Source organism: Heterodontus francisci, chromosome 10 (genome assembly GCF_036365525.1).
Source record: "Heterodontus francisci isolate sHetFra1 chromosome 10, sHetFra1.hap1, whole genome shotgun sequence".
Lineage (NCBI taxonomy): Eukaryota > Metazoa > Chordata > Chondrichthyes > Heterodontiformes > Heterodontidae > Heterodontus > Heterodontus francisci.
Genome location: NC_090380.1, coordinates 13,349,412 through 13,376,483, shown reverse-complemented (window position 1 = coordinate 13,376,483; position 27,072 = coordinate 13,349,412). Strand labels below are relative to the sequence as shown.

At 51.5% G+C, this 27,072-nt stretch overlaps 1 protein-coding gene across 1 annotated transcript in view; it reads right to left on the bottom strand.

Moving 5' to 3' along the window:
* plcxd2 (phosphatidylinositol-specific phospholipase C, X domain containing 2) overlaps nt 1–21,170 on the bottom strand; it is a 67,554-nt gene extending 46,384 nt beyond the window's left edge. Inside the window, exon 1 of the mRNA XM_068040124.1 lies at nt 20,563–21,170. Coding sequence (XP_067896225.1) covers nt 20,563–20,740 — 178 coding nt within the window. The 5' untranslated portion in view covers nt 20,741–21,170. The remainder of the gene's footprint in view (nt 1–20,562) is intronic.
* Nucleotides 21,171–27,072: the final 5,902 nt, after the last annotated feature.

Here is a 27,072-nt window from a genome sequence, read left to right as displayed (position 1 = left end):
TCAGGGAACACACAGTGTTCACACTCCCGAATTCAGAGAACACACAGTATTCACACTCCGGGGTTCAGAGAACACACAGTGTTCACACTCCCGAGTTCAGAGAACACACAGTGTTCACACTCCCGAGTTCAGGGAACACACAGTGTTCACACTCCCGAATTCAGGGAACACACAGTATTCACACTCCGGGGTTCAGAGAACACACAGTGTTCACACTCCCGACTTCAGAGAACACACAGTGTTCACACTCCCGAGTTCAGAGAACACACAGTGTTCACACTCCCGAGTTCAGGGAACACACAGTGTTCACACTCCCGAATTCAGAGAACACACAGTATTCACACTCCGGGGTTCAGAGAACACACAGTGTTCACACTCCCGAGTTCAGGGAACACACGGTGTTCACACTCCCGAGTTCAGGGAACACACGGTGTTCACACTCCCGAGTTCAGGGAACACACGGTGTTCACACGCCCGAGTTCAGAGAACACACAGTGTTCACACTCCCGACTTCAGAGAAGACACAGTGTTCACACTCCCGAGTTCAGGGACCACACAGTGTTCACACTCCCGAGTTCAGGGAACACACGGTGTTCACACTCCCGAGTTCAGAGAACACACAGTGTTCACACTCCCGACTTCAGAGAAGACACAGTGTTCACACTCCCGTGTTCAGGGAACACACAGTGTTCAACATCCGAGTTCAGAGAACACACAGTATTCACACTCCCGAGTTCAGGGAACACACAGTGTTCACACTCCCGAGTTCAGGGAACACACAGTGTTCACACTCCCGAATTCAGAGAACACACAGTATTCACACTCCCGAGTTCAGGGAACACACAGTGTTCACACTCCCGAGTTCAGAGAACACACAGTGTTCACACTCACGAGTTCAGGGAACACACAGTGTTCACACTCCCGAGTTCAGGGAACACACAGTGTTCACACTCCCGAATTCAGAGAACACACAGTATTCACACTCCGGGGTTCAGCGAACACACAGTGTTCACACTCCCGAGTTCAGGGAACACAGTGTTCACACTCCCGAGTTCAGGGAACACACAGTGTTCACACTCCCGAGTTCAGGGAACACACAGTGTTCACACTCCCGAATTCAGAGAACACACAAGGAGCAAGGGAGTAGGTGTAAAGGCAGGAACCTCCTGGATCTCACCAACCCGGCCTCGATATAGCTGCTGGGTTTCCCTCACGTCCGGGGCAGGTTTGGGTCAGGATTCTGATTTTCAAGACTTTTGGCAGCATATATATGCATGACAACTGGATTGGACTTGATTTCTGATTGGTCCCTTTGGAGGACAACACCACCCCCAGTTTGTCTGGACTGTGTAATATGAACTTGTCTGCTGCAGAGTAATTTAAGGTCTCAACGATGTGTAATTTGATTTTAGCATTGTCAAGCTGGCTCCACATTATACAGTATTAGCCGAGAGCTGCCCACAACCTAGTATTACAGACTAGCACAATCCCAGGTCCAGGACTATGTGCTGACTGTGCTATAAGCTTGGGGCAGCTGCTGCAAAGGCTCATTGGGGAAGGGCCACAGTGTAAAGTCTACCCACCATAGTATGCCAAGGGTCTGGAACCTGTATAAAACCCCTCAGACTGTATGTACCATAATAAGTTTTGCTATGTAATACCAATGTACATTTCATATAAAATGGACTGGCGAGAGCTGTGAGAAACCTCATGTTACTGTATCGAAGAACTCTGACCTCTACTATACCTTCCGAAATGTTACATTAGAATTGTTTGAACTGTTTTGTAGTATTTTTGCAAATTTCTTTCAATAAAGTATATTTTTGGAAAACAATTAACCCACTGCTTTCAGAGAACACACAGTGTTCACACGCCCGAGTTCAGAGCACACACAGTGTTCACACTCCCGACTTCAGAGAAGACACAGTGTTCACACTCCCGAGTTCAGGGACCACACAGTGTTCACACTCCCGAGTTCAGGGAACACACGGTGTTCACACTCCCGAGTTCAGCGAACACACAGTATTCACACTCCCGAATTCAGAGAAGACACAGTGTTCACACTCCCGAGTTCAGGGACCACACAGTGTTCACACTCCCGAGTTCAGCGAACACACAGTATTCACACGCCCGAGTTCAGAGAACACACAGTGTTCACACTCCCGACTTCAGAGAAGACACAGTGTTCACACTCCCGAGTTCAGAGAACACACAGTGTTCACACTCCCGAGTTCAGGGAACACACAGTGTTCACACTCCCGAGTTCAGGGAACACACAGTGTTCACACTCCCGAATTCAGAGAACACACAGTATTCACACTCCGGGGTTCAGGGAACACACAGTGTTCACACTCCCGTGTTCAGGGAACACACAGTGTTCACACTCCCGACTTCAGAGAACACACAGTGTTCACACTCCCGACTTCAGAGAACACACAGTGTTCACACTCCCGAGTTCAGGGAACACACAGTGTTCACACTCCCGAATTCAGAGAACACACAGTATTCACACTCCGGGGTTCAGAGAACACACAGTGTTCACACTCCCGAGTTCAGGGAACACACGGTGTTCACACTCCCGAGTTCAGGGAACACACGGTGTTCACACTCCCGAGTTCAGGGAACACACAGTGTTCACACTCCCGAGTTCAGGGAACACACGGTGTTCACACTCCCGAGTTCAGGGAACACACAGTGTTCACACGCCCGAGTTCAGAGAACACACAGTGTTCACACTCCCGACTTCAGAGAAGACACAGTGTTCACACTCCCGAGTTCAGGGACCACACAGTGTTCACACTCCCGAGTTCAGGGAACACACGGTGTTCACACTCCCGAGTTCAGAGAACACACAGTGTTCACACTCCCGACTTCAGAGAAGACACAGTGTTCACACTCCCGTGTTCAGGGAACACACAGTGTTCAACATCCGAGTTCAGAGAACACACAGTATTCACACTCCCGAGTTCAGGGAACACACAGTGTTCACACTCCCGAGTTCAGGGAACACACAGTGTTCACACTCCCGAATTCAGAGAACACACAGTATTCACACTCCCGAGTTCAGGGAACACACAGTGTTCACACTCCCGAGTTCAGAGAACACACAGTGTTCACACTCCCGAGTTCAGGGAACACACAGTGTTCACACTCCCGAGTTCAGGGAACACACAGTGTTCACACTCCCGAATTCAGAGAACACACAGTATTCACACTCCGGGGTTCAGCGAACACACAGTGTTCACACTCCCGAATTCAGAGAACACACAGTATTCACACTCCCGAGTTCAGGGAACACAGTGTTCACACTCCCGAATTCAGGGAACACACAGTGTTCACACTCCCGAATTCAGAGAACACACAGTATTCACACTCCCGAATTCAGAGAACACACAGTGTTCACACTCCCAAGTTCAGAGAACACACAGTGTTCACACTCCCGAGTTCAGAGAACACACAGTGTTCACACTCCCGAGTTCAGGGAACACACAGTGTTCACACTCTCGAATTCAGAGAACACACAGTATTCACACTCCGGGGTTCAGAGAACACACAGTGTTCACACTCCCGAGTTCAGGGAACACACGGTGTTCACACTCCCGAGTTCAGGGAACACACGGTGTTCACACGCCCGAGTTCAGAGAACACACAGTGTTCACACTCCCGACTTCAGAGAAGACACAGTGTTCACACTCCCGTGTTCAGGGACCACACAGTGTTCACACTCCCGAGTTCAGGGAACACACGGTGTTCACACTCCCGAGTTCAGAGAACACACAGTGTTCACACTCCCGACTTCAGAGAAGACACAGTGTTCACACTCCCGTGTTCAGGGAACACACAGTGTTCAACATCCGAGTTCAGAGAACACACAGTATTCACACTCCCGAGTTCAGGGAACACACAGTGTTCACACTCCCGAGTTCAGGGAACACACAGTGTTCACACTCCCGAATTCAGAGAACACACAGTATTCACACTCCGGGGTTCAGCGAACACACAGTGTTCACACTCCCGAGTTCAGGGAACACAGTGTTCACACTCCCGAATTCAGAGAACACACAGTATTCACACTCCCGAATTCAGAGAACACACGGTGTTCACACTCCCGAGTTCAGGGAACACACAGTGTTCACACTCCCGAATTCAGAGAACACATGGTGTTCACACTCCCAAGTTCAGAGAACACACAGTGTTCACACTCCCGAGTTCAGAGAACACACAGTGTTCACACTCCCGAGTTCAGGGAACACACAGTGTTCACACTCTCGAATTCAGAGAACACACAGTATTCGCACTCCCGAATTCAGAGAACACACGGTGTTCACACTCCCGAGTTCAGAGAACACACAGTGTTGACACTCCCGAATTCAGAGAACACACAGTGTTCACACTCCCGAATTCAGGGAACACACAGTGTTCACACTCCCGATTTCAGAGAGCACACAGTGTTCACACTCCCGAATTCAGAGAACACACAGTGTTCACACTCCCAAGTTCAGAGAACACACAGTGTTCACACTCCCGAGTTCAGAGAACACACAGTGTTCACACTCCTGAGTTCTGGGAACACACAGTGTTCACACTCTCGAATTCAGAGAACACACAGTATTCGCACTCCCGAATTCAGAGAACACACGGTGTTCACACTCCCGAGTTCAGGGAACACACAGTGTTCACACTCTCGAATTCAGAGAACACACAGTGTTCACACTCCCGAGTTCAGAGAACACATGGTGTTCACACTCCCGTGTTCAGGGAACACACAGTGTTTACACTCCCGAGTTCAGAGAACACACAGTGTTCACACTCCCGAGTTCAGAGAACACACAGTGTTCACACACCCGAGTTCAGAGAACACACAGTATTCACACTCCCGAATTCAGAGAACACACGGTGTTCACACTCCCGAATTCAGAGAACACACAGTGTTCACACTCCCGAATTCAGAGAACACACAGTATTCGCACTCCCGAATTCAGAGAACACACAGTGTTCACACTCCCGAGTTCAGAGAACACACAGTGTTCACACTCCCGAGTTCAGGGAACACACAGTGTTCACACTCCCGAGTTCAGAGAACACACAGTGTTCACACTCCCGAGTTCAGAGAACACACAGTGTTCACACTCCCGAGTTCAGAGAACACACAGTGTTCACACTCCCGAGTTCAGCGAACACACAGTATTCACACTCCCGAGTTCAGGGAACACACAGTGTTCACACTCCCGAGTTCAGAGAACACACAGTGTTCACACTCCCGAGTTCAGAGAACACACAGTGTTCACACTCACGAGTTCAGAGAACACACGGTGTTCACACTCCCGAGTTCAGAGAACACACAGTGTTCGCACTCACGTGTTCACAGAACACACGGTGTTCATACTCCCGAGTTCAGGGAACACACAGTGTTCACACTCCCGAGTTCAGAGAACACACAGTGTTCACACTCCCGAGTTCACAGAACACACGGTGTTCATACTCCCGAGTTCAGCGAACACACAGTGTTCACACTCCCGAATTCAGAGAAGACACAGTGTTCACACTCCCGAGTTCAGGGACCACACAGTGTTCACACTCCCGAGTTCAGCGAACACACAGTATTCACACGCCCGAGTTCAGAGAACACACAGTGTTCACACTCCCGACTTCAGAGAAGACACAGTGTTCACACTCCCGAGTTCAGGGACCACACAGTGTTCACACTCCCGAGTTCAGGGAACACACGGTGTTCACACTCCCGAGTTCAGCGAACACACAGTGTTCACACTCCCGAATTCAGAGAAGACACAGTGTTCACACTCCCGAGTTCAGGGACCACACAGTGTTCACACTCCCGAGTTCAGCGAACACACAGTATTCACACGCCCGAGTTCAGAGAACACACAGTGTTCACACTCCCGACTTCAGAGAAGACACAGTGTTCACACTCCCGAGTTCAGAGAACAGACAGTGTTCACACTCCCGAGTTCAGGGAACACACAGTGTTCACACTCCCGAGTTCAGGGAACACACAGTGTTCACACTCCCGAATTCAGAGAACACACAGTATTCACACTCCGGGGTTCAGGGAACACACAGTGTTCACACTCCCGTGTTCAGGGAACACACAGTGTTCACACTCCCGTGTTCAGGGAACACACAGTGTTCACACTCCCGACTTCAGAGAACACACAGTGTTCACACTCCCGAGTTCAGAGAACACACAGTGTTCACACTCCCGAGTTCAGGGAACACACAGTGTTCACACTCCCGAATTCAGAGAACACACAGTATTCACACTCCGGGGTTCAGAGAACACACAGTGTTCACACTCCCGAGTTCAGAGAACACACAGTGTTCACACTCCCGAGTTCAGGGAACACACAGTGTTCACACTCCCGAATTCAGGGAACACACAGTATTCACACTCCGGGGTTCAGAGAACACACAGTGTTCACACTCCCGACTTCAGAGAACACACAGTGTTCACACTCCCGAGTTCAGAGAACACACAGTGTTCACACTCCCGAGTTCAGGGAACACACAGTGTTCACACTCCCGAATTCAGAGAACACACAGTATTCACACTCCGGGGTTCAGAGAACACACAGTGTTCACACTCCCGAGTTCAGGGAACACACGGTGTTCACACTCCCGAGTTCAGGGAACACACGGTGTTCACACTCCCGAGTTCAGGGAACACACGGTGTTCACACGCCCGAGTTCAGAGAACACACAGTGTTCACACTCCCGACTTCAGAGAAGACACAGTGTTCACACTCCCGAGTTCAGGGACCACACAGTGTTCACACTCCCGAGTTCAGGGAACACACGGTGTTCACACTCCCGAGTTCAGAGAACACACAGTGTTCACACTCCCGACTTCAGAGAAGACACAGTGTTCACACTCCCGTGTTCAGGGAACACACAGTGTTCAACATCCGAGTTCAGAGAACACACAGTATTCACACTCCCGAGTTCAGGGAACACACAGTGTTCACACTCCCGAGTTCAGGGAACACACAGTGTTCACACTCCCGAATTCAGAGAACACACAGTATTCACACTCCCGAGTTCAGGGAACACACAGTGTTCACACTCCCGAGTTCAGAGAACACACAGTGTTCACACTCACGAGTTCAGGGAACACACAGTGTTCACACTCCCGAGTTCAGGGAACACACAGTGTTCACACTCCCGAATTCAGAGAACACACAGTATTCACACTCCGGGGTTCAGCGAACACACAGTGTTCACACTCCCGAGTTCAGGGAACACAGTGTTCACACTCCCGAGTTCAGGGAACACACAGTGTTCACACTCCCGAGTTCAGGGAACACACAGTGTTCACACTCCCGAATTCAGAGAACACACAAGGAGCAAGGGAGTAGGTGTAAAGGCAGGAACCTCCTGGATCTCACCAACCCGGCCTCGATATAGCTGCTGGGTTTCCCTCACGTCCGGGGCAGGTTTGGGTCAGGATTCTGATTTTCAAGACTTTCGGCAGCATATATATGCATGACAACTGGATTGGACTTGATTTCTGATTGGTCCCTTTGGAGGACAACACCACCCCCAGTTTGTCTGGACTGTGTAATATGAACTTGTCTGCTGCAGAGTAATTTAAGGTCTCAACGATGTGTAATTTGATTTTAGCATTGTCAAGCTGGCTCCACATTATACAGTATTAGCCGAGAGCTGCCCACAACCTAGTATTACAGACTAGCACAATCCCAGGTCCAGGACTATGTGCTGACTGTGCTATAAGCTTGGGGCAGCTGCTGCAAAGGCTCATTGGGGAAGGGCCACAGTGTAAAGTCTACCCACCATAGTATGCCAAGGGTCTGGAACCTGTATAAAACCCCTCAGACTGTATGTACCATAATAAGTTTTGCTATGTAATACCAATGTACATTTCATATAAAATGGACTGGCGAGAGCTGTGAGAAACCTCATGTTACTGTATCGAAGAACTCTGACCTCTACTATACCTTCCGAAATGTTACATTAGAATTGTTTGAACTGTTTTGTAGTATTTTTGCAAATTTCTTTCAATAAAGTATATTTTTGGAAAACAATTAACCCACTGCTTTCAGAGAACACACAGTGTTCACACGCCCGAGTTCAGAGAACACACAGTGTTCACACTCCCGACTTCAGAGAAGACACAGTGTTCACACTCCCGAGTTCAGGGACCACACAGTGTTCACACTCCCGAGTTCAGGGAACACACGGTGTTCACACTCCCGAGTTCAGCGAACACACAGTATTCACACTCCCGAATTCAGAGAAGACACAGTGTTCACACTCCCGAGTTCAGGGACCACACAGTGTTCACACTCCCGAGTTCAGCGAACACACAGTATTCACACGCCCGAGTTCAGAGAACACACAGTGTTCACACTCCCGACTTCAGAGAAGACACAGTGTTCACACTCCCGAGTTCAGAGAACACACAGTGTTCACACTCCCGAGTTCAGGGAACACACAGTGTTCACACTCCCGAGTTCAGGGAACACACAGTGTTCACACTCCCGAATTCAGAGAACACACAGTATTCACACTCCGGGGTTCAGGGAACACACAGTGTTCACACTCCCGTGTTCAGGGAACACACAGTGTTCACACTCCCGACTTCAGAGAACACACAGTGTTCACACTCCCGACTTCAGAGAACACACAGTGTTCACACTCCCGAGTTCAGGGAACACACAGTGTTCACACTCCCGAATTCAGAGAACACACAGTATTCACACTCCGGGGTTCAGAGAACACACAGTGTTCACACTCCCGAGTTCAGGGAACACACGGTGTTCACACTCCCGAGTTCAGGGAACACACGGTGTTCACACTCCCGAGTTCAGGGAACACACAGTGTTCACACTCCCGAGTTCAGGGAACACACGGTGTTCACACTCCCGAGTTCAGGGAACACACAGTGTTCACACGCCCGAGTTCAGAGAACACACAGTGTTCACACTCCCGACTTCAGAGAAGACACAGTGTTCACACTCCCGAGTTCAGGGACCACACAGTGTTCACACTCCCGAGTTCAGGGAACACACGGTGTTCACACTCCCGAGTTCAGAGAACACACAGTGTTCACACTCCCGACTTCAGAGAAGACACAGTGTTCACACTCCCGTGTTCAGGGAACACACAGTGTTCAACATCCGAGTTCAGAGAACACACAGTATTCACACTCCCGAGTTCAGGGAACACACAGTGTTCACACTCCCGAGTTCAGGGAACACACAGTGTTCACACTCCCGAATTCAGAGAACACACAGTATTCACACTCCCGAGTTCAGGGAACACACAGTGTTCACACTCCCGAGTTCAGAGAACACACAGTGTTCACACTCCCGAGTTCAGGGAACACACAGTGTTCACACTCCCGAGTTCAGGGAACACACAGTGTTCACACTCCCGAATTCAGAGAACACACAGTATTCACACTCCGGGGTTCAGCGAACACACAGTGTTCACACTCCCGAATTCAGAGAACACACAGTATTCACACTCCCGAGTTCAGGGAACACAGTGTTCACACTCCCGAATTCAGGGAACACACAGTGTTCACACTCCCGAATTCAGAGAACACACAGTATTCACACTCCCGAATTCAGAGAACACACAGTGTTCACACTCCCAAGTTCAGAGAACACACAGTGTTCACACTCCCGAGTTCAGAGAACACACAGTGTTCACACTCCCGAGTTCAGGGAACACACAGTGTTCACACTCTCGAATTCAGAGAACACACAGTATTCACACTCCGGGGTTCAGAGAACACACAGTGTTCACACTCCCGAGTTCAGGGAACACACGGTGTTCACACTCCCGAGTTCAGGGAACACACGGTGTTCACACGCCCGAGTTCAGAGAACACACAGTGTTCACACTCCCGACTTCAGAGAAGACACAGTGTTCACACTCCCGTGTTCAGGGACCACACAGTGTTCACACTCCCGAGTTCAGGGAACACACGGTGTTCACACTCCCGAGTTCAGAGAACACACAGTGTTCACACTCCCGACTTCAGAGAAGACACAGTGTTCACACTCCCGTGTTCAGGGAACACACAGTGTTCAACATCCGAGTTCAGAGAACACACAGTATTCACACTCCCGAGTTCAGGGAACACACAGTGTTCACACTCCCGAGTTCAGGGAACACACAGTGTTCACACTCCCGAATTCAGAGAACACACAGTATTCACACTCCGGGGTTCAGCGAACACACAGTGTTCACACTCCCGAGTTCAGGGAACACAGTGTTCACACTCCCGAATTCAGAGAACACACAGTATTCACACTCCCGAATTCAGAGAACACACGGTGTTCACACTCCCGAGTTCAGGGAACACACAGTGTTCACACTCCCGAATTCAGAGAACACATGGTGTTCACACTCCCAAGTTCAGAGAACACACAGTGTTCACACTCCCGAGTTCAGAGAACACACAGTGTTCACACTCCCGAGTTCAGGGAACACACAGTGTTCACACTCTCGAATTCAGAGAACACACAGTATTCGCACTCCCGAATTCAGAGAACACACGGTGTTCACACTCCCGAGTTCAGAGAACACACAGTGTTGACACTCCCGAATTCAGAGAACACACAGTGTTCACACTCCCGAATTCAGGGAACACACAGTGTTCACACTCCCGATTTCAGAGAGCACACAGTGTTCACACTCCCGAATTCAGAGAACACACAGTGTTCACACTCCCAAGTTCAGAGAACACACAGTGTTCACACTCCCGAGTTCAGAGAACACACAGTGTTCACACTCCTGAGTTCTGGGAACACACAGTGTTCACACTCTCGAATTCAGAGAACACACAGTATTCGCACTCCCGAATTCAGAGAACACACGGTGTTCACACTCCCGAGTTCAGGGAACACACAGTGTTCACACTCTCGAATTCAGAGAACACACAGTGTTCACACTCCCGAGTTCAGAGAACACATGGTGTTCACACTCCCGTGTTCAGGGAACACACAGTGTTTACACTCCCGAGTTCAGAGAACACACAGTGTTCACACTCCCGAGTTCAGAGAACACACAGTGTTCACACACCCGAGTTCAGAGAACACACAGTATTCACACTCCCGAATTCAGAGAACACACGGTGTTCACACTCCCGAATTCAGAGAACACACAGTGTTCACACTCCCGAATTCAGAGAACACACAGTATTCGCACTCCCGAATTCAGAGAACACACAGTGTTCACACTCCCGAGTTCAGAGAACACACAGTGTTCACACTCCCGAGTTCAGGGAACACACAGTGTTCACACTCCCGAGTTCAGAGAACACACAGTGTTCACACTCCCGAGTTCAGAGAACACACAGTGTTCACACTCCCGAGTTCAGAGAACACACAGTGTTCACACTCCCGAGTTCAGCGAACACACAGTATTCACACTCCCGAGTTCAGGGAACACACAGTGTTCACACTCCCGAGTTCAGAGAACACACAGTGTTCACACTCCCGAGTTCAGAGAACACACAGTGTTCACACTCACGAGTTCAGAGAACACACGGTGTTCACACTCCCGAGTTCAGAGAACACACAGTGTTCGCACTCACGTGTTCACAGAACACACGGTGTTCATACTCCCGAGTTCAGGGAACACACAGTGTTCACACTCCCGAGTTCAGAGAACACACAGTGTTCACACTCCCGAGTTCACAGAACACACGGTGTTCATACTCCCGAGTTCAGAGAACACACAGTGTTCACACTCCCGAGTTCAGAGAACACACAGTGTTCACACTCCCGAATTCAGAGAACACACAGTGTTCACACTCCCGAATTCAGAGAACACAGTGTTCACACTCCCGAGTTCAGAGAACACACGGTGTTCACACTCCCGAATTCAGAGAACACAGTGTTCACACTCCCGAATTCAGAGAACACACGGTGTTCACACTCCCGTGTTCAGTGAACACACAGTGTTCACACTCCCGAATTCAGTGAACACACAGTGTTCACACTCCCGAATTCAGAGAACACACAGTGTTCACACTCCCGAATTCAGAGAACACAGTGTTCACACTCCCGAGTTCAGAGAACACACGGTGTTCACACTCCCGTGTTCAGTGAACACACAGTGCTCACACTCCCGAATTCAGTGAACACACAGTGTTCACACTCCCGAGTTCAGATGGGCTGAAATGATTTCAACCTGAGGAAGTGAATGTTGAATCTGAGACATTGCTCGAATGAGAACCAATCGAGATGAACGAGCACTGATGGGTGAACGGGACTTGCTGTGATTTAGGATATGTGTAGCAAACACCGGGGCGGCACAGTGGTTAGCACCGCAGCCTCACAGCTCCAACAACCCGGGTTCAATTCTGGGTACTGCCTGTGTGGAGTTTGCAAGTTCTCCCTGTGTCTGCGTGGGTTTTCTCCGGGTGCTCCAGTTTCCTCCCACAGCCAAAGACTGCAGGTTGCTAGGTAAATTGGCCATTGTGAATTGCCCCTAGTGTAGGTAGGTGGTAGGAGAATGGTGGGGATGTGGTAGGGAATATGGGATTAATGTAGGATTAGTATAAATGGGCGGTTGATGGTTGGCACAGACTCGGTGGGCCGAAGGGCCTGTTTCAGTGCTGTATCTCTCTATGACAAAGTTTTACATGAGCCCAAGTTCATTGTGGGTTGGTGTTGGTTGTTGACCAGGAGAACATTGAAATTGTCATGTCTGGCAAATAACACACAAATGTAACATAATTATGTTAGTAGGAACTCAGAAAAGAATCTCAATTCTCAAGCAGTGCAATCCCAGTTTCTCCAGTCTCTCCACGTAACTGAAGTATTTCATTCATTTACCATTTCAGAGCATTTTCTCTACACCAAAGGCCCTGACATCCTTGCTAAAGTGCGGTGTCCAGAATTGGCCCAAACAGCATTTATAAAGGTTTCACGTAACTTCTTGATTTTATGCTCCATGCTTCTATTAATTAAGCCAAGGATCTCGTAAGCTTTTTACCAGCGTTCCCTACTTCTCCTGCGCGCTTCAAAAATTATTTACTACACACGCAGATCTCTCAATTCCTGAATGTTTAGCATTGTACTTTATAATGTCTCTCCTCATTCTTTCTACATCTCTCCCCCCCTCCACTGAGTTCCTGACCTTCTCACCCCACCGAGTTCCTGACCTATTCCCCCACCCTCTGCACCAAGTTCCTGACCTTCTCCCCCACACCGAGTTCCTGACCTCCTCCACCCCACCGAGTTCCTGACCTTCTCCACCCCACTGATTTCCTGACCTTCTCCACCCCACCGAGTTCCTGACATTCTCTCCCACCACCCCCCCACCGAGGTCCTGACCTTCTCCCCCCCCACCGAGTTCCTGACCTTCTCCCCCCCACAGAGTTACTGACCTTCTAGCCCCCACTGAGTTCCTGACCTTCTCCACCCCACCGAGTTCCTGACATTCTCTCCCACCCCCCCACCGAGTTCCTGACCTTCTCCCCCCCACAGAGTTACTGACCTTCTAGCCCCCACTGAGTTCCTGACCTTCTCCACCCCACCGAGTTCCTGACCTTCTCCCCCCCCACCGAGTTCCTGACCTTCTCCCCCCCACAGAGTTCCTGACCTTCTCCCCCCCACCGAGTTCCTGACCTTCTCCCCCCCCCACAGAGTTCCTGACCTTCCCCCCACCTCACCGAGTTCCTGACCTTCTCCCCCCCACAGAGTTTCTGACCTTCTCCTCCCCACCGAGTTCCTGACCTTCTCCCCCCCCACCGAGTTCCTGACCTTCTCCCCCCCACCGAGTTCCTGACCTTCTCCCCCACCCCCCGCACCGAGGTCCTGACCTTCTCCCCCCTACTGATTTCCTGACCTTCTCCCCCCCCACCGAGTTCCTGACCTTCTCCCCCCCACAGAGTTACTGACCTTCTCGCCCCCACCGACTTCCTGAACTTCTCTCCCACCACCCCCACCAGGTTCCTGACCTTCTACCCCCCACCGAGTTGCTGACCTTCTACCCCCCCACCGAGTTCCTGACCTTCTCACCCCACAGTGTTTCTGACCTTCTCTCCCCCACCGAGTTCCTGACCTTCTCCCATCACAGAGTTCCTGACCTTCTCCCCCACCCCCCGCACCGAGTTCCTGACCTTCTCCCCCCCCACCGAGTTCCTGACCTTCTCCCCCCACAGAGTTCCTGACCATCTCCCACCACAGAGTTACTGATATTCTCGCCCCCACTGAGTTCCTGACCTTCTCCCCCCCACCGAGGTCCTGACCTTCTTCCCCACACCGAGTTCCTGACCTTCTCCCCCCGACTGATTTCCTGACCTTCTCAACCTCACCGAGTTCCTGACCTTCCCCACCCCACTGATTTCCTGACCTTCTCCAACCCCACTGAGTTCATGACCTTCTCTCCCAACCCTCCCCACCGAGTTCCTGAACTTCTCCCCCCCCCACCGAGTTCCTGACCTTCTCCCCCCACCGAGTTCCTGACCTTCTCCCCCCACCGAGTTCCTGACCTTTTCACCTCCACCGAGTTCCTGATCTTCTACCCCCCACGGAGTTCCTGATCTTCTCCCCCCCCCACCGAGTTCCTGATCTTCTCCCCCCCACCGAGTTCCTGACCTTCTCCCCCCACCGAGTTCCTGACCTTCTCCCCCCCACCGAGTTCCTGACCTTCTTCCCCCACCGAGTTCCTGACCTTTACACCTCCACCGAGTTCCTGATCTTCTCCCCCCACTGAGTTCCCGATCTTCTCCCCCCCACCGAGTTCCTGACCTTCTCCCCCCCACTGAGTTCCTGATCTTCTCCCCCCGACAGAGTTCCTGATCTTCTCCCCCCGACTGAGTTCCTGATCTTCTTCCCCCCACTGACTTCCTGATCTTCTCCCCCCCACCGAGTTCCTGACCTTCTCCCCCCCACCGAGTTCCTGACCTTCTCCCCCCCACTGAGTTCCTGACCTTCTCCCCCCCACAGACTTCCTGACCTTCTCCCCGACACCGAGTTGCTGACCTTCTCCCCCCCCACCGAGTTCCTGACCTTCTCCCCCGCACTGAGTTCCTTAACTTCTCCCCCACCACCGAGTTCCTGACCTTCTCCCCCCCCACCGTTTCTGACCTTTTCCCCCACCGACCGAGTTCCTGACTTTCTCCCCCCCACCGAGTTCCTGACCGTCTCCCCCCCACTGAGTTCCTGACCTTCTACCCCCCCCACCAAGTTCTTGACCTTCTCCCCCCCACTGAGTTCCTGACCTTCTCCCACCCCAGAGTTCCTGACCTTCTCCGCCCCACCGAGTTCCTGACCTTCTCCCCCCCACCGAGTTCCAGACCTTGTCACCCCCCCCCACCGAGTTCCTGACCTTCTCCCATCCCCCCTCCCCCCGAGTTCCTGACCTTCTCCTCTTCACCGAGTTCCTGACCTTCTCCCCCCCACCGAGTTCCTGACCTTCTCCACCCCCCCAAGTTCCTGACCTTCTCCCCCCCACCGAGTTCCTGACCTTCTCCCCCCCACTGAGTTCCTGACCTTCTCTCCCCCACCGAGTTCCTGACCCTCTCTCCCACCCACTCCACCGAGTTCCTGACCTTCCCCCCCCACCGAGTTCCTGACCGTCTCCCCCCCACCGAGTTCCTGACTTTTCTCCCACCCCCCCACCGAGTTTCTGACCTTCCCCCCCCACTGAGTTCCTGACCTTCTCCCCCGCACTGAGTTCCTGACCTTCTCCCCCCCCACCGAGTTCCTGACCTTCTCCCCCGCCCCACTGAGTTCCTGACCTTCTCCCCTCCACCGAGGTCCTGACCTCCCCACCCCCCACCGAGTTCCTGACTTCTCCCCCCCCAACAGTGTTCCTGGCCTTCTCCCCCCCACCGAGTTGCTGACCTTCTCCCCCCCCCACCGAGTTCCTGACCTTCTCCCCCCCACCGAGCTCCTGACCTTCACCCCCCCACCGAGTTCCTGACCTTCTCCCCCCCTACCGGGTTCCTGACCTTCTCCCCCCCACCGAGTTCCTGACCTTCTCCCCCCCACCAAGTTCCTGACCTTCTCCCCCCCACCCGAGTTCCTGACCTTCTCCCCCCCTACCGGGTTCCTGACCTTCTCCCCCCCACCGAGTTCCTGACCTTCACCCCCCCACCCTGAGATCCTGACCTTCTCCACCCCACCAAGTTCCTGACCTTCTCCCCCCCACCGAGTTCCTGACCTTCTCCCCCCCACCGAGATCCTGACCTTCTCCCCCCCCACCGGGTTCCTGACCTTCTCCCCCCCACCGAGTTCCTGACATTCACCCCACCCCCCCCCCGAGTTCCTGACCTTCGCCACCCCACCGAGTTCCTCACCTTCTCCCCCCCACCGAGTTCCTGACCTTGTCCCCCCCACCGACTTCCTGACCTTCTCCCCCCCACCCGAGTTCCTGACCTTCTCCCCCCCCACCCGAGTTCCTGACCTTCTCCCCCCCACCGAGTTGCTGACCTTCTACCCCCCCACCGAGTTCCTGACCTTCTCACCCCACAGTGTTTCTGACCTTCTCTCCCCCACCGAGTTCCTGACCTTCTCCCATCACAGAGTTCCTGACCTTCTCCCCCACCCCCCGCACCGAGTTCCTGATCTTCTCCCCCCCACCGAGTTCCTGACCTTCTCCCCCCACCGAGTTACTGACCTTCTTCCCCCACCGAGTTCCTGACCTTTACACCTACACCGAGTTCCTGATCTTCTCCCCCCACTGAGTTCCCGATCTTCTCCCCCCCACCGAGTTCCTGACCTTCTCCCCCCCACTGAGTTCCTGATCTTCTCCCCCCGACAGAGTTCCTGATCTTCTCCCCCCGACTGAGTTCCTGATCTTCTTCCCCCCACTGACTTCCTGATCTTCTCCCCCCCACCGAGTTCCTGACCTTCTCCCCCCCACCGAGTTCCTGACCTTCTCCCCCCCACTGAGTTCCTGACCTTCTCCCCCCCACAGACTTCCTGACCTTCTCCCCGACACCGAGTTGCTGACCTTCTCCCCCCACACCGAGTTCCTGACCTTCTCCCCCGCACTGAGTTCCTGAACTTCTCCCCCACCACCGAGTTCCTGACCTTCTCCCCCCCCACCGTTTCTGACGTTTTCCCCCACCGACCGAGTTCCTGACCTTCTCCCCCCCACCGAGTTCCTGACCTTCTCCCCCCCCCACCCGAGTTCCTGACCTTCTCCCCCCCCACCCAAGTTCCTGACCTTCTCCACCCCACCAAGTTCCTGACCTTCTCCCCCCCACCGAGTTCCTGTCCTTCTCCCCCCCACCGAGTTCCTGACCTTCTCCCCCCCCACCGGGTTCCTGACCTTCTCCCCCCCACTGAGTTCCTGACCTTCACCGCCCCCCCCGCGTTCCTGACCTTCTCCACCCCACCGAGTTCCTGACCTTCTCCCCCCCACCGAGTTCCTGACCTTCTCCCCCCCCACCCGAGTTCCTGACCTTCTCCCCCCCACTGAGTTCCTGACCTTCTCCCCCCCACCGAGTTCCTGACCTTCTCCCCCCCCACCCGAGTTCCTGACATTCTCCCCCCCACCGAGTTCCTGACCTTCCCCCCCCCCACCGAGTTCTTGACCTTCTCCCCCCCCACCCGAGTTCCTGACCTTCTCCCCCCCACCCGAGTTCCTGACCTTCTCCCCCCCACCAAGTTCCTGACCTTCTCTCCCACCCCCCCCACCAAGTTCCTGACCTTCCCCCCCCACCGGGTTCCTGACTTTCTCCCCCCCACCAAGCTCCTGACCTTCTGTCCCCCACCAAGTTCCTGACCTTCTCTCCCACCTCCCCCCACCAAGTTCCTGACCTTCCCCCCCCACCAAGTTCCTGACCTTCTCCCCCCCACCCGAGTTCCTGACCTTCCCCCCCACCAAGTTCCTGACCTTCTCTCCCACCCCCCCCACCAAGTTCCTGACCTTCCCCCCCCCACCAAGTTCCTATCTTTCTCCCCCCCACCGAGTTCCTGACCTTCCCCCCCACCAAGTTCCTGACCTTCTCTCCCACCCCACCCACCAAGTTCCTGACCTTCTCTCCCACCTCCCCCCACCAAGTTCCTGACCTTCCCCCCCACCAAGTTCCTGACCTTCTCTCCCACCCCACCCACCAAGTTCCTGACCTTCCCCCCCACCAAGTTCCTGACTTTCTCCCCCCCACCGAGTTCCTGACCTTCCCCCCCACCAAGTTCCTGACCTTCTCTCCCACCCCCCCCACCAAGTTCCTGACCTTCCCCCCCCCCACCAAGTTCCTGACTTTCTCCCCCCCACCGAGTTCCTGACCTTCCCCCCCACCAAGTTCCTGACCTTCTCTCCCACCCCACCCACCAAGTTCCTGACCTTCCCCCCCCATCGAGTTCCTGACCGTCTCCCTCCGCATCGAGTTCCTGACCTTCTCCACCCCACAATGAATTCCTGACCTTCTCCCCCCACACCGAATTCCTGACTTTCACCCCATTCCCCCACCAAGATTTGGCTTGGCCCTCACACAGTTGTGCCTGTGCAGAATGACAGCTGATATACCTCACAAACTAATCAGTCCAAAGACTTTAAGCAGACCCAATCCTGCGGCGTTTTTTGGCTAGAATTCAATCCATAGTCCCCACACAGTAAGAAGACATACAGCAGACTCATCAACATCACAAATCCAGATTATATGGTCATCTATCTCATTACCATTTGCGGGTTCTTCCTGTGCACAAATTGGCTGCTGTGTTTCCTATTTTACGACAGTGACTGCAATTCCAAAAAGTACTTCGCAATTCACTGTCTGTAAAGTGCTTTGGAATGTCCTGAGGTTCTAGAAGAGGCTCCAGAGGCTATAAATATGCAAGTTCCTTCCTGCAGATATAGAGTCCACACAGTCCAGGCTGTTTGTGCTCTATCAGTGAACTGTGGGACTGCCTGTACACCAGGAAGGGCAACAAGAGCAAAACCCCTGACCCCAACACAATGCCATGACCCAACTGTATTCCAGACCCCAACCCAAGCCCCATTGCAGCTTCCGATTGAACACATCCCAGCTTCCAAACAAATTCATCCCAGTTTCCAAACTCATCCCAGATTCCAAACAAACTCATCCAAGCTTCCAAACTCATCCCAGTTCCCAAACTCATCCGTTTCCAAACTCATCCGAGCTTCCAAACAAACTCATCTCAGATTCCAAACTCATCCCAGCTTCCAAACAAATTCATCCCAGCTTCCGAACAAACTCATCCCAGCTTCCGAACTCATCCCAGCTTCCAAGCACATCCCAGCTTCCGAACAAACTCATCCCAGCTTCCAAACAAACTCATCCCAGATTCCAAACACATCCCTGCTTCCAAACAATCTCATCCCAGCTTCCAAACTCATCCGTTTCCAAACTCATCCCAGATTCCAAACACATCCCTGCTTCCAAACAAACTCATCCCAGATTCCAAACACATCCCTGCTTCCAAACAAACTCATCCCAGCTTCCAAACTCATCCCAGATTCCAAACACATCCCTGCTTCCAAACAAACTCATCCCAGCTTCCAAACTCATCCCAGATTCCAAACTCATCCCAGCTTCCAAACTCATCCGTTTCCAAACTCATCCGTTTCCAAACTCATCCCAGCTTCCAAACAAACTCATCCCAGATTCCAAACTCATCCCAGCTTCCAAACAAATTCATCCCAGTTTCCAAACTCATCCCAGATTCCAAACAAACTCATCCAAGCTTCCAAACTCATCCCAGTTTCCAAACTCATCCATTTCCAACCTCATCCTAGCTTCCAAACAAACTCATCTCAGATTCCAAACTCATCCCAGCTTCCAAACAAATTCATCCCAGCTTCCGAACAAACTCATCCCTGCTTCCGAACTCATCCCAGCTTCCAAACACATCCCAGCTTCCGAACAAACTCATCCCAGCTTCCAAACAAACTCATCCCAGATTCCAAACACATCCCTGCTTCCAAACAATCTCATCCCAGCTTCCAAACTCATCCGTTTCCAAACTCATCCCAGATTCCAAACACATCCCTGCTTCCAAACAAACTCATCCCAGTTTCCAAACTCATCCGTTTCCAAACTCATCCCAGCTTCCAAACAAACTCATCCCAGATTCCAAACACATCCCTGCTTCCAAACTCATCCCAGATTCCAAACACATCCCTGCTTCCAAACAAACTCATCCCGGCTTCCAAACTCATTCGTTTCCAAACTCATCCCAGTTTCCAAACAAACTCATCCCAGATTCCAAACTCATCCCTGCTTCCAAACAAATTCATCCCAGCTTCCAAACTCATCCGTTTCCAAACTCATCCCAGATTCCAAACAAACTCATCCCAGCTTCCAAACTCATCCCAGATTCCAAACAAACTCATCCCAGATTCCAAACTCATCCCAGCTTCCGAACAAACTCATCCCTGATTCCAAACTCATCCCAGCTTCCAAACAAACTCATCCCAGCTTCCGAACAAACTCATCCCAGTTTCCAATCCCATCCCAGGCCTGTATCCAACTCCAACCCCAAATCCCAGCTGGGAAGTGGATGCCAGTTGAAATCTGGATCCGGGTGCAGGTCCGGATCCCGATGTGGCTCCACAATGTGAAGCTGAGGCGGTGCTGACCCCGCTTACCTGGCACGGCCAGATTGGCCAGGGGCAGGGCGCTGAGCGACTGCGGAAGGCTTCCCATCCAGTCTGCGTGTGGAGAGCCCGACCTTCCCCGGGACTCCCGCTCCCGGTCCCGGGACAACTGCGAGCCATGGAGCGGCAGCACTGTCCGCACAAGCCAAGCCCAACTGGCCCCGGCCATCGGTCACCGGCAGCCCGAGGCCGAGCTGGAAGCGAAAGCCGAGGCGGAGGTGAAGGTGAAGGAGGAGCCGGTACAGGAAACTGAACACCTTGAAGGAAGTGCACGGAGCAGCTCCCAGCCTCTAATCCACATCTAATCCTCTAACACTCTCTCTACACTGTGTCCTAGCAGATTACACTGCATCTCCTAACCCTCCCGTCAAACCTTCACTAATACTAATACCTTTACTAATACTTCCAACTCCAACTCTGTACCTATTTGTCACCCAGTAATTCATCTCCCCTGATCTAACTCATCCAGCATATCAAACCTGCTCTCCCTCTCATTGTCTCTCTGCTGCTTCCACTAACTCTGTCTTCCTCCTGCCTTGCTTTTACAGCTCCTCATCATGGCCTCCAGATCTTTCCTCTTTTTTTAACAAAAACAGTCATTTCATCCCTTTGTCTTGTATTTTTCTATCTGCTCTTTGGAATGTGGTTGATTAATAAAGACCAGCATTTATTGTCCATTCCTGATTGCCCTTGAGAAGGTGGTGGTGAGCCGCCTTCTCCAACCGCTGCAGTCCATGTGGTGTGGTGACACCCACAGTGCCGTTAGGAAGGGATTCTGACCCAGCTATGATGACAGAGTGTCAGCTGTGGCTCAGTTAGTAACACTCTGGCCTCAACGTTTCTGGTTGGTGACCTTCCAGTGTCCCAGCCAAATTGAGCCCTCATCCAACATCACTGAAAGATTATTACTTTACTGTTCGTGGTCGCTTGCTGTGTGCACATTGGCTGCTTCACTTCCTACATGACAACAGTGACAATACTTCAAAAAGTACTTAATTGGCTATAAAGTGCTTTGGAATGTCATGGGATCATAAAATGATGCATTATAAATGAAAGTCTTACTTTCTGAAGAAATGGCGATAGATGTGAAAGTCAGGATGGTGTGTGACCTGGAGGTGATGATGTCTGCACAACATTGCTGTTCTTGTCCTTCTGGGTGGTAGAGGACACAGGGATGGAGATGCTGTCTAGGTGTCCTTGGTGAGTAGCTGCAGTGCATCCTGCAGATCATACACACTGCAGTCACAGTGAGCCTGGAGTAGATGTTGAGTCCGGGGCCACCAATCAAGGGAACTGCTCTGTCCTAGATAGTATTGAGCTTTGAGTGATGTTGCAGTTGCACCACCTAGGAGCGTGGCCTCAAGGCAGCTGCGGTGGGGAAGAAAGTGTCAGCCACCTCCTTCAGGAATGTGCCTTTGCAATGCAGGTCTAGAAAGAGATACAGTGGTTTTTATCGAGGTTCATCCCGAACAGCTCCGTAACGCAGGAGTCTGTGCTCTACGGGCTGTTTCCAGGGACACACATTAAGATAAACATCAACTGCTGCTGGAGGACCATCAACTCAGTAAAAGGTACTCTTTGATCTGCCTGAAACTTGGTCTTCCAGTGCAAAGCGTTTTCAACGACCGAGTGTTGCAGACTGGCACATTCGAGGGTCCAGGACTATGTGCTGAGGGATGTACGAAAGCTTGGGGCAGCCGCTGTGTAAGGCCCTCCTGCCATAGTATACTGAGGGGCTGGAACTCATGTAAAACCCCTCAGGCTGTATGCATAGAGTATGTTTGACAGGAAATGCAAATGTACCATTATAAATATAAGCTGTGATAACAACTGTAGTGAGGCATTCCGTACTGCATTGAAAGAAACTGATATTTGAATTGTTATGTACTTTTACAAATTTCATGAATAAAGTACTTTTTTTTTAAAAAAACATTCCGGGCAGTGGTGAGTATTCGATCACATGCCTGACTTGACCCTGGTAGATGGTGGACAGACTTTGAGTGGTCAGGAAGTGAGCCACTCATTACAGAGTATCCAGATTTCCCTGCTGTTGTAGCCACAGTGATGATATGGCAGGTCCAGCTAAGTGGAGAACCCAAGGTGGTAATGGTGGGATAGTTGGAGATGGTGGTACTGTTGAAGGCCAGGGAGGGGTGGTCATTACCTGGCATTTATATGATGCAAATGCAACCTGCCGTATGTCAGCCCAAGGTTTTGCTGTTCATCTCCTGCTGTAAGCTGACATGAGCTCCCACATCATTAGCAATGTGGACCTCATGCATTTACTGACACACTTAATGTTTGTTGTAAAGTCAAGGTCTGCAGGAAATTAGGAAAGAGAGTGAGAGTGATGAAGGAAAGAAGCTAAATGTGGGAAATAAGTGCCTGGGACGCATACTTTGTTGTGGAGCAAGGAGACTGATGAGAGCAGACAAAGGAAGAGGGATGAGCAGGAAAGGAAGGGCAGCGATAGTGAGGGATTCAGCCCTGCTAGAATCATCCATGTTCGAGTGATGATACCCGTCACTGACCTTGAAGAAATCTGTCCACAAAGATTGAGCAATCCCGTTGGCAAAGAATTACAGCCTTTCCAACACCAGTATGAATCTGACGCCAAGTCAAAGAGGTCTCCAACAACAGTGATGTTATCAAACATGGTAAGCAACCGATATTCTCACAGACAGCAAACCAGGAAGTTAAATGCACTGATTTTCCTTCATAATTTATACATTTTACAGAAATAAAGACTGGAATATGCATGTTAGAACCTGAAATGTCATACTTTTTTTATTGTATTAAGCAATGTATTTTTACATACTGGAAAAACACAGTGGCACAGTGGTTAGCACTGCAGCCTCACAGCTCTAGTGACCTGGGTTCAATTCTGGGTATTGCCTGTGCGGAGTTCGCAAGTTCTCCCTGTGACCGCGTGGGTTTCTGCTGGGTGCTCTGGTCTCCTCCCAGAGCCATAGACTTGCAGGTTGATAGGTAAATTGGCCATTGTAAATTGCCCTTAGTGTAGGTAGGTGGTAGGAGAATGGTGGGGATGTGGTAAGGAATATGGGATTAATGTAGGATTAGTATAAATGGGTAGTTGTTGTTGGCACAGACTCAGTGAGCTGAAGGGCCTGTTTCAGTGCTGTATCTCTAAATATAAAATAAAAACTGACATTACTCAAATATAAAATCAGTTTTTCAGGGCCAGAGTGGTTGTTCAACAGTAGTTATGGCCCTGTACACCATTAACATGTGTTACATCTCATTAAGAAGGCATAGCTTTACCGGGGGATTTACTGGCAGTATTACCGTGTAAAAATGGAACTTCTTGTCAGATTTCTAATTGATTTTAATCTGCGGCGACTTCAACAGCGCACCCTCTGGCAAAGCATAGAATCACTGTCAGCAACTTCCAGATGTCCACGTTTAACTGCTCCTCTAAACACACTCTGCCTTCATTCCTCTCTCCCCTCCCTCCTTGCTCCCCTCCACACACTCTCCCCTCCTTCCTCTCTCCCCTCCACACGCTGTCCCCTCCTCCCTCTCTCCCCTCCACGCACTCTTCCCTCCACACACTGTCCCCTCCCTCTCTCCTCTCCACACACTGTCCCCTCCCTCTCTCCCCTCCACCACTGTCCCCTCCCTCTCTCCTCTCCACACACTGTCCCCTCCCTCTCTCCCCTCCACCACTGTCCCCTCCCTCTCTCCCGTCCACACACTGTCACCTCCCACCTCCCCCGCTGCTCTCCCCTCCACACTCTCCTCTCACTCTGTCCCCTCCACACACATCCCTCTGTACACTCCCCTCTGCACTCCCTCTCCTCCACATACACTCCACTCCCCCTCCCTTCTCCCCCTCTCTCCCTTCCACACATTCTCCCCTCCACACTCTCCTCACTACCCCTCTCTCACCTTTCCACCACTTTCTCATACACCTCTACCTTTCTTTCCCACTCTCACTCTCTCCCACTGTTTCTCACACACAATCTCTCACACTCTCACTCTCACTCTCCCACTCTCTCAAATTCTGTCTCTTTCCCCCACTCTCTCCTCCAGTGCCCTCTCTCCCCCCCCCACATTCTCCCTCACACACTCCCACTCTCTATTTCACACACTCTGTTTCTCCCTGACTCTTTCTCTCCCTCTCCCTCTCACTCTCTCTCTCATGTTCTTCCTCCCATCTCACAATCTCCCTCTCTCACACTCTCTTGTTAATCTGTTAATTGTGTAGCACCTGCATGATTATATGAAGTGAAGGGTGTTAACTGGGGTCTTACTTGAGCACTTATAAGCAGACACTCACTGAGAATAGGGGAGGGTTTTTGAGTGAGGAGCTGTATGTTTGTAATCCTTTTACTCTGTGTTGGGGGTAGTCCTGGCTGACGCAGCTACATATACAAGGTGAGTATAGCCACATATTGTTATAAAATGGAGTATTTACCCAAGGCATTGTGGGGCAAGGTTAGCTCAACCACATTCCTGCGACTATTACTGCAAACACAGACAGGTTGACCTAGCAGGGCTTCTCCTATCAGTGCATGGGCAGCTGCTTTGTATAACACGCAGCCACATGATGGCTAATTATTAATCCTATTGGCAATGTATGTAATGTATGTAATCAATAAACATTACGATTGGATGGGCTGAGTAAATGTATAAGATCTGTTGATTTTCTTTGTTCAGTGGAGAGGCACCTGGACTGCCCAGAGTCCTGCTCCCCACTGGTGTAAAACAATAAACTCTTTGACGGTTGGATTGATCTGGGTGTTGAGTGATTCATTTAGTCATTCCACCCCAACAACTGGCGTAGTCAGCAGGATATCGAGGATCGCCCACCATCGTCAGAAGACCGGGTGAGTATATTTCCTCACTATCCCGGGACTGGCTGGTGTTCAGCGTCTAAGATATTCAAACCTGTAAAAGGTTCTGACCAGCCGTCAAACGGTGGTAAGTAGTACATTAAGAAGCGTTGTCGGGCAGTGTTTAAAGTATTTTATCATAAGATTGTTATAAGAATTGTGATGGACTTGTGACCCGACAGTCAGCCAAGTGATGGTTTACTCCAAGTAGCGCTGGACGGAAAAGCGGACCCCTGAGAGTAGACTTTAAATGGTACTAATCCTACCCAAGCACGGCCAGTGGAAAAGCAGAGCTCGAGTGGGGACCGGAGGGGTCCCTTATGTGCCATTTGGCTACTAAGAACACGAAGCTTATCGATAAGATGATTAAGTCCAATTGGAATCCCTATGTTGGAGATTGTGCCCAATTGTTGAACAAATTCTCCGGACTCAGACGTTGAGAACAAACACTTTATTGCATGATATCATGGGGTGTCCACCTTTCCTAAAGGCGGTCCAGTGCTACTCCCAAAGAGCTACAGATTGCCGTGGATTGATATAGTATAACAGAGGCAGAGCTAACAATTTCACAATTAGATAAACGCCCACAAGATGATCACAAGACCATCTACGTGACTGTGCACCATGCAGAGTCCGAGGTCAGCAAAACATCAGTTTCAACAAAAACAAGCTAGTTCCTTAATTCAATACCCACTCCAGACACCATATCTGGCCGTAACGTCTGATTGTGGTTAGCTGCTCTGTCGACATTTTATGACCGTTGGTTAGATTAGCTACAAGCTGTGTCCTGTTTTTCTGTTTCTTCAAAGTCAAGTAACAACTAGCAAGCACAGCAAAACTTCACCAACACCCTACAACCCTCCCGCAAAACAAAGGGAACAGTGGCAAAAGGAGAAAAAGGATAAAGATGAGAAAGCCTGGGTTCTGATACTTCGAGCCCATGTAGAGCTAACAAAACGGTGAAACCAGTTTATACAGAACAAAAGACAAGCTGCCGTAATGTCTGGACGGACTGTACTGCCAGCTTTAGATTTTTAGATTAGATTAGAGATACAGCACTGAAACAGGCCCTTCGGCCCACCGAGTCTGTGCCGAACATCAACCACCCTTTTATACTAATCCTACACTAATCCCATATTCCTACCAAACATCCCCACCTGTCCCTATATTTCCCTACCACCTACCTATACTAGTGACAATTTATAATGGCCAATTTACCTATCAACCTGCAAGTCTTTTGGCTTGTGGGAGGAAACCGGAGCACCCGGAGAAAACCCACGCAGACACAGGGAGAACTTGCAAACTCCACACAGGCAGTACCCGGAATCGAACCCGGGTCCCTGGAGCTGTGAGGCTGCGGTGCTAACCACTGCGCCACTGTGCCGCCCAACCAAGTGCCCCGATCAATGAGGAGAATGATGTAGATTGGGGATCGCTCGAGGAGGAAGCATACGATTACAACCACCGGGGTTGGGACTCGCCTCCCCCATACACACCTACAGGGGCTGGTAAAAACCGCACCCCCCCCCCCCCCCCCCCCACCGTGAAGGTCGAATACACCCCTGCTATTCCCCACCCACCCCCCCCCCCCCCCCCCAACAAAGCCGGCCAGCGGGCCCAACCCGGCAGACTGGCACAGTTACGC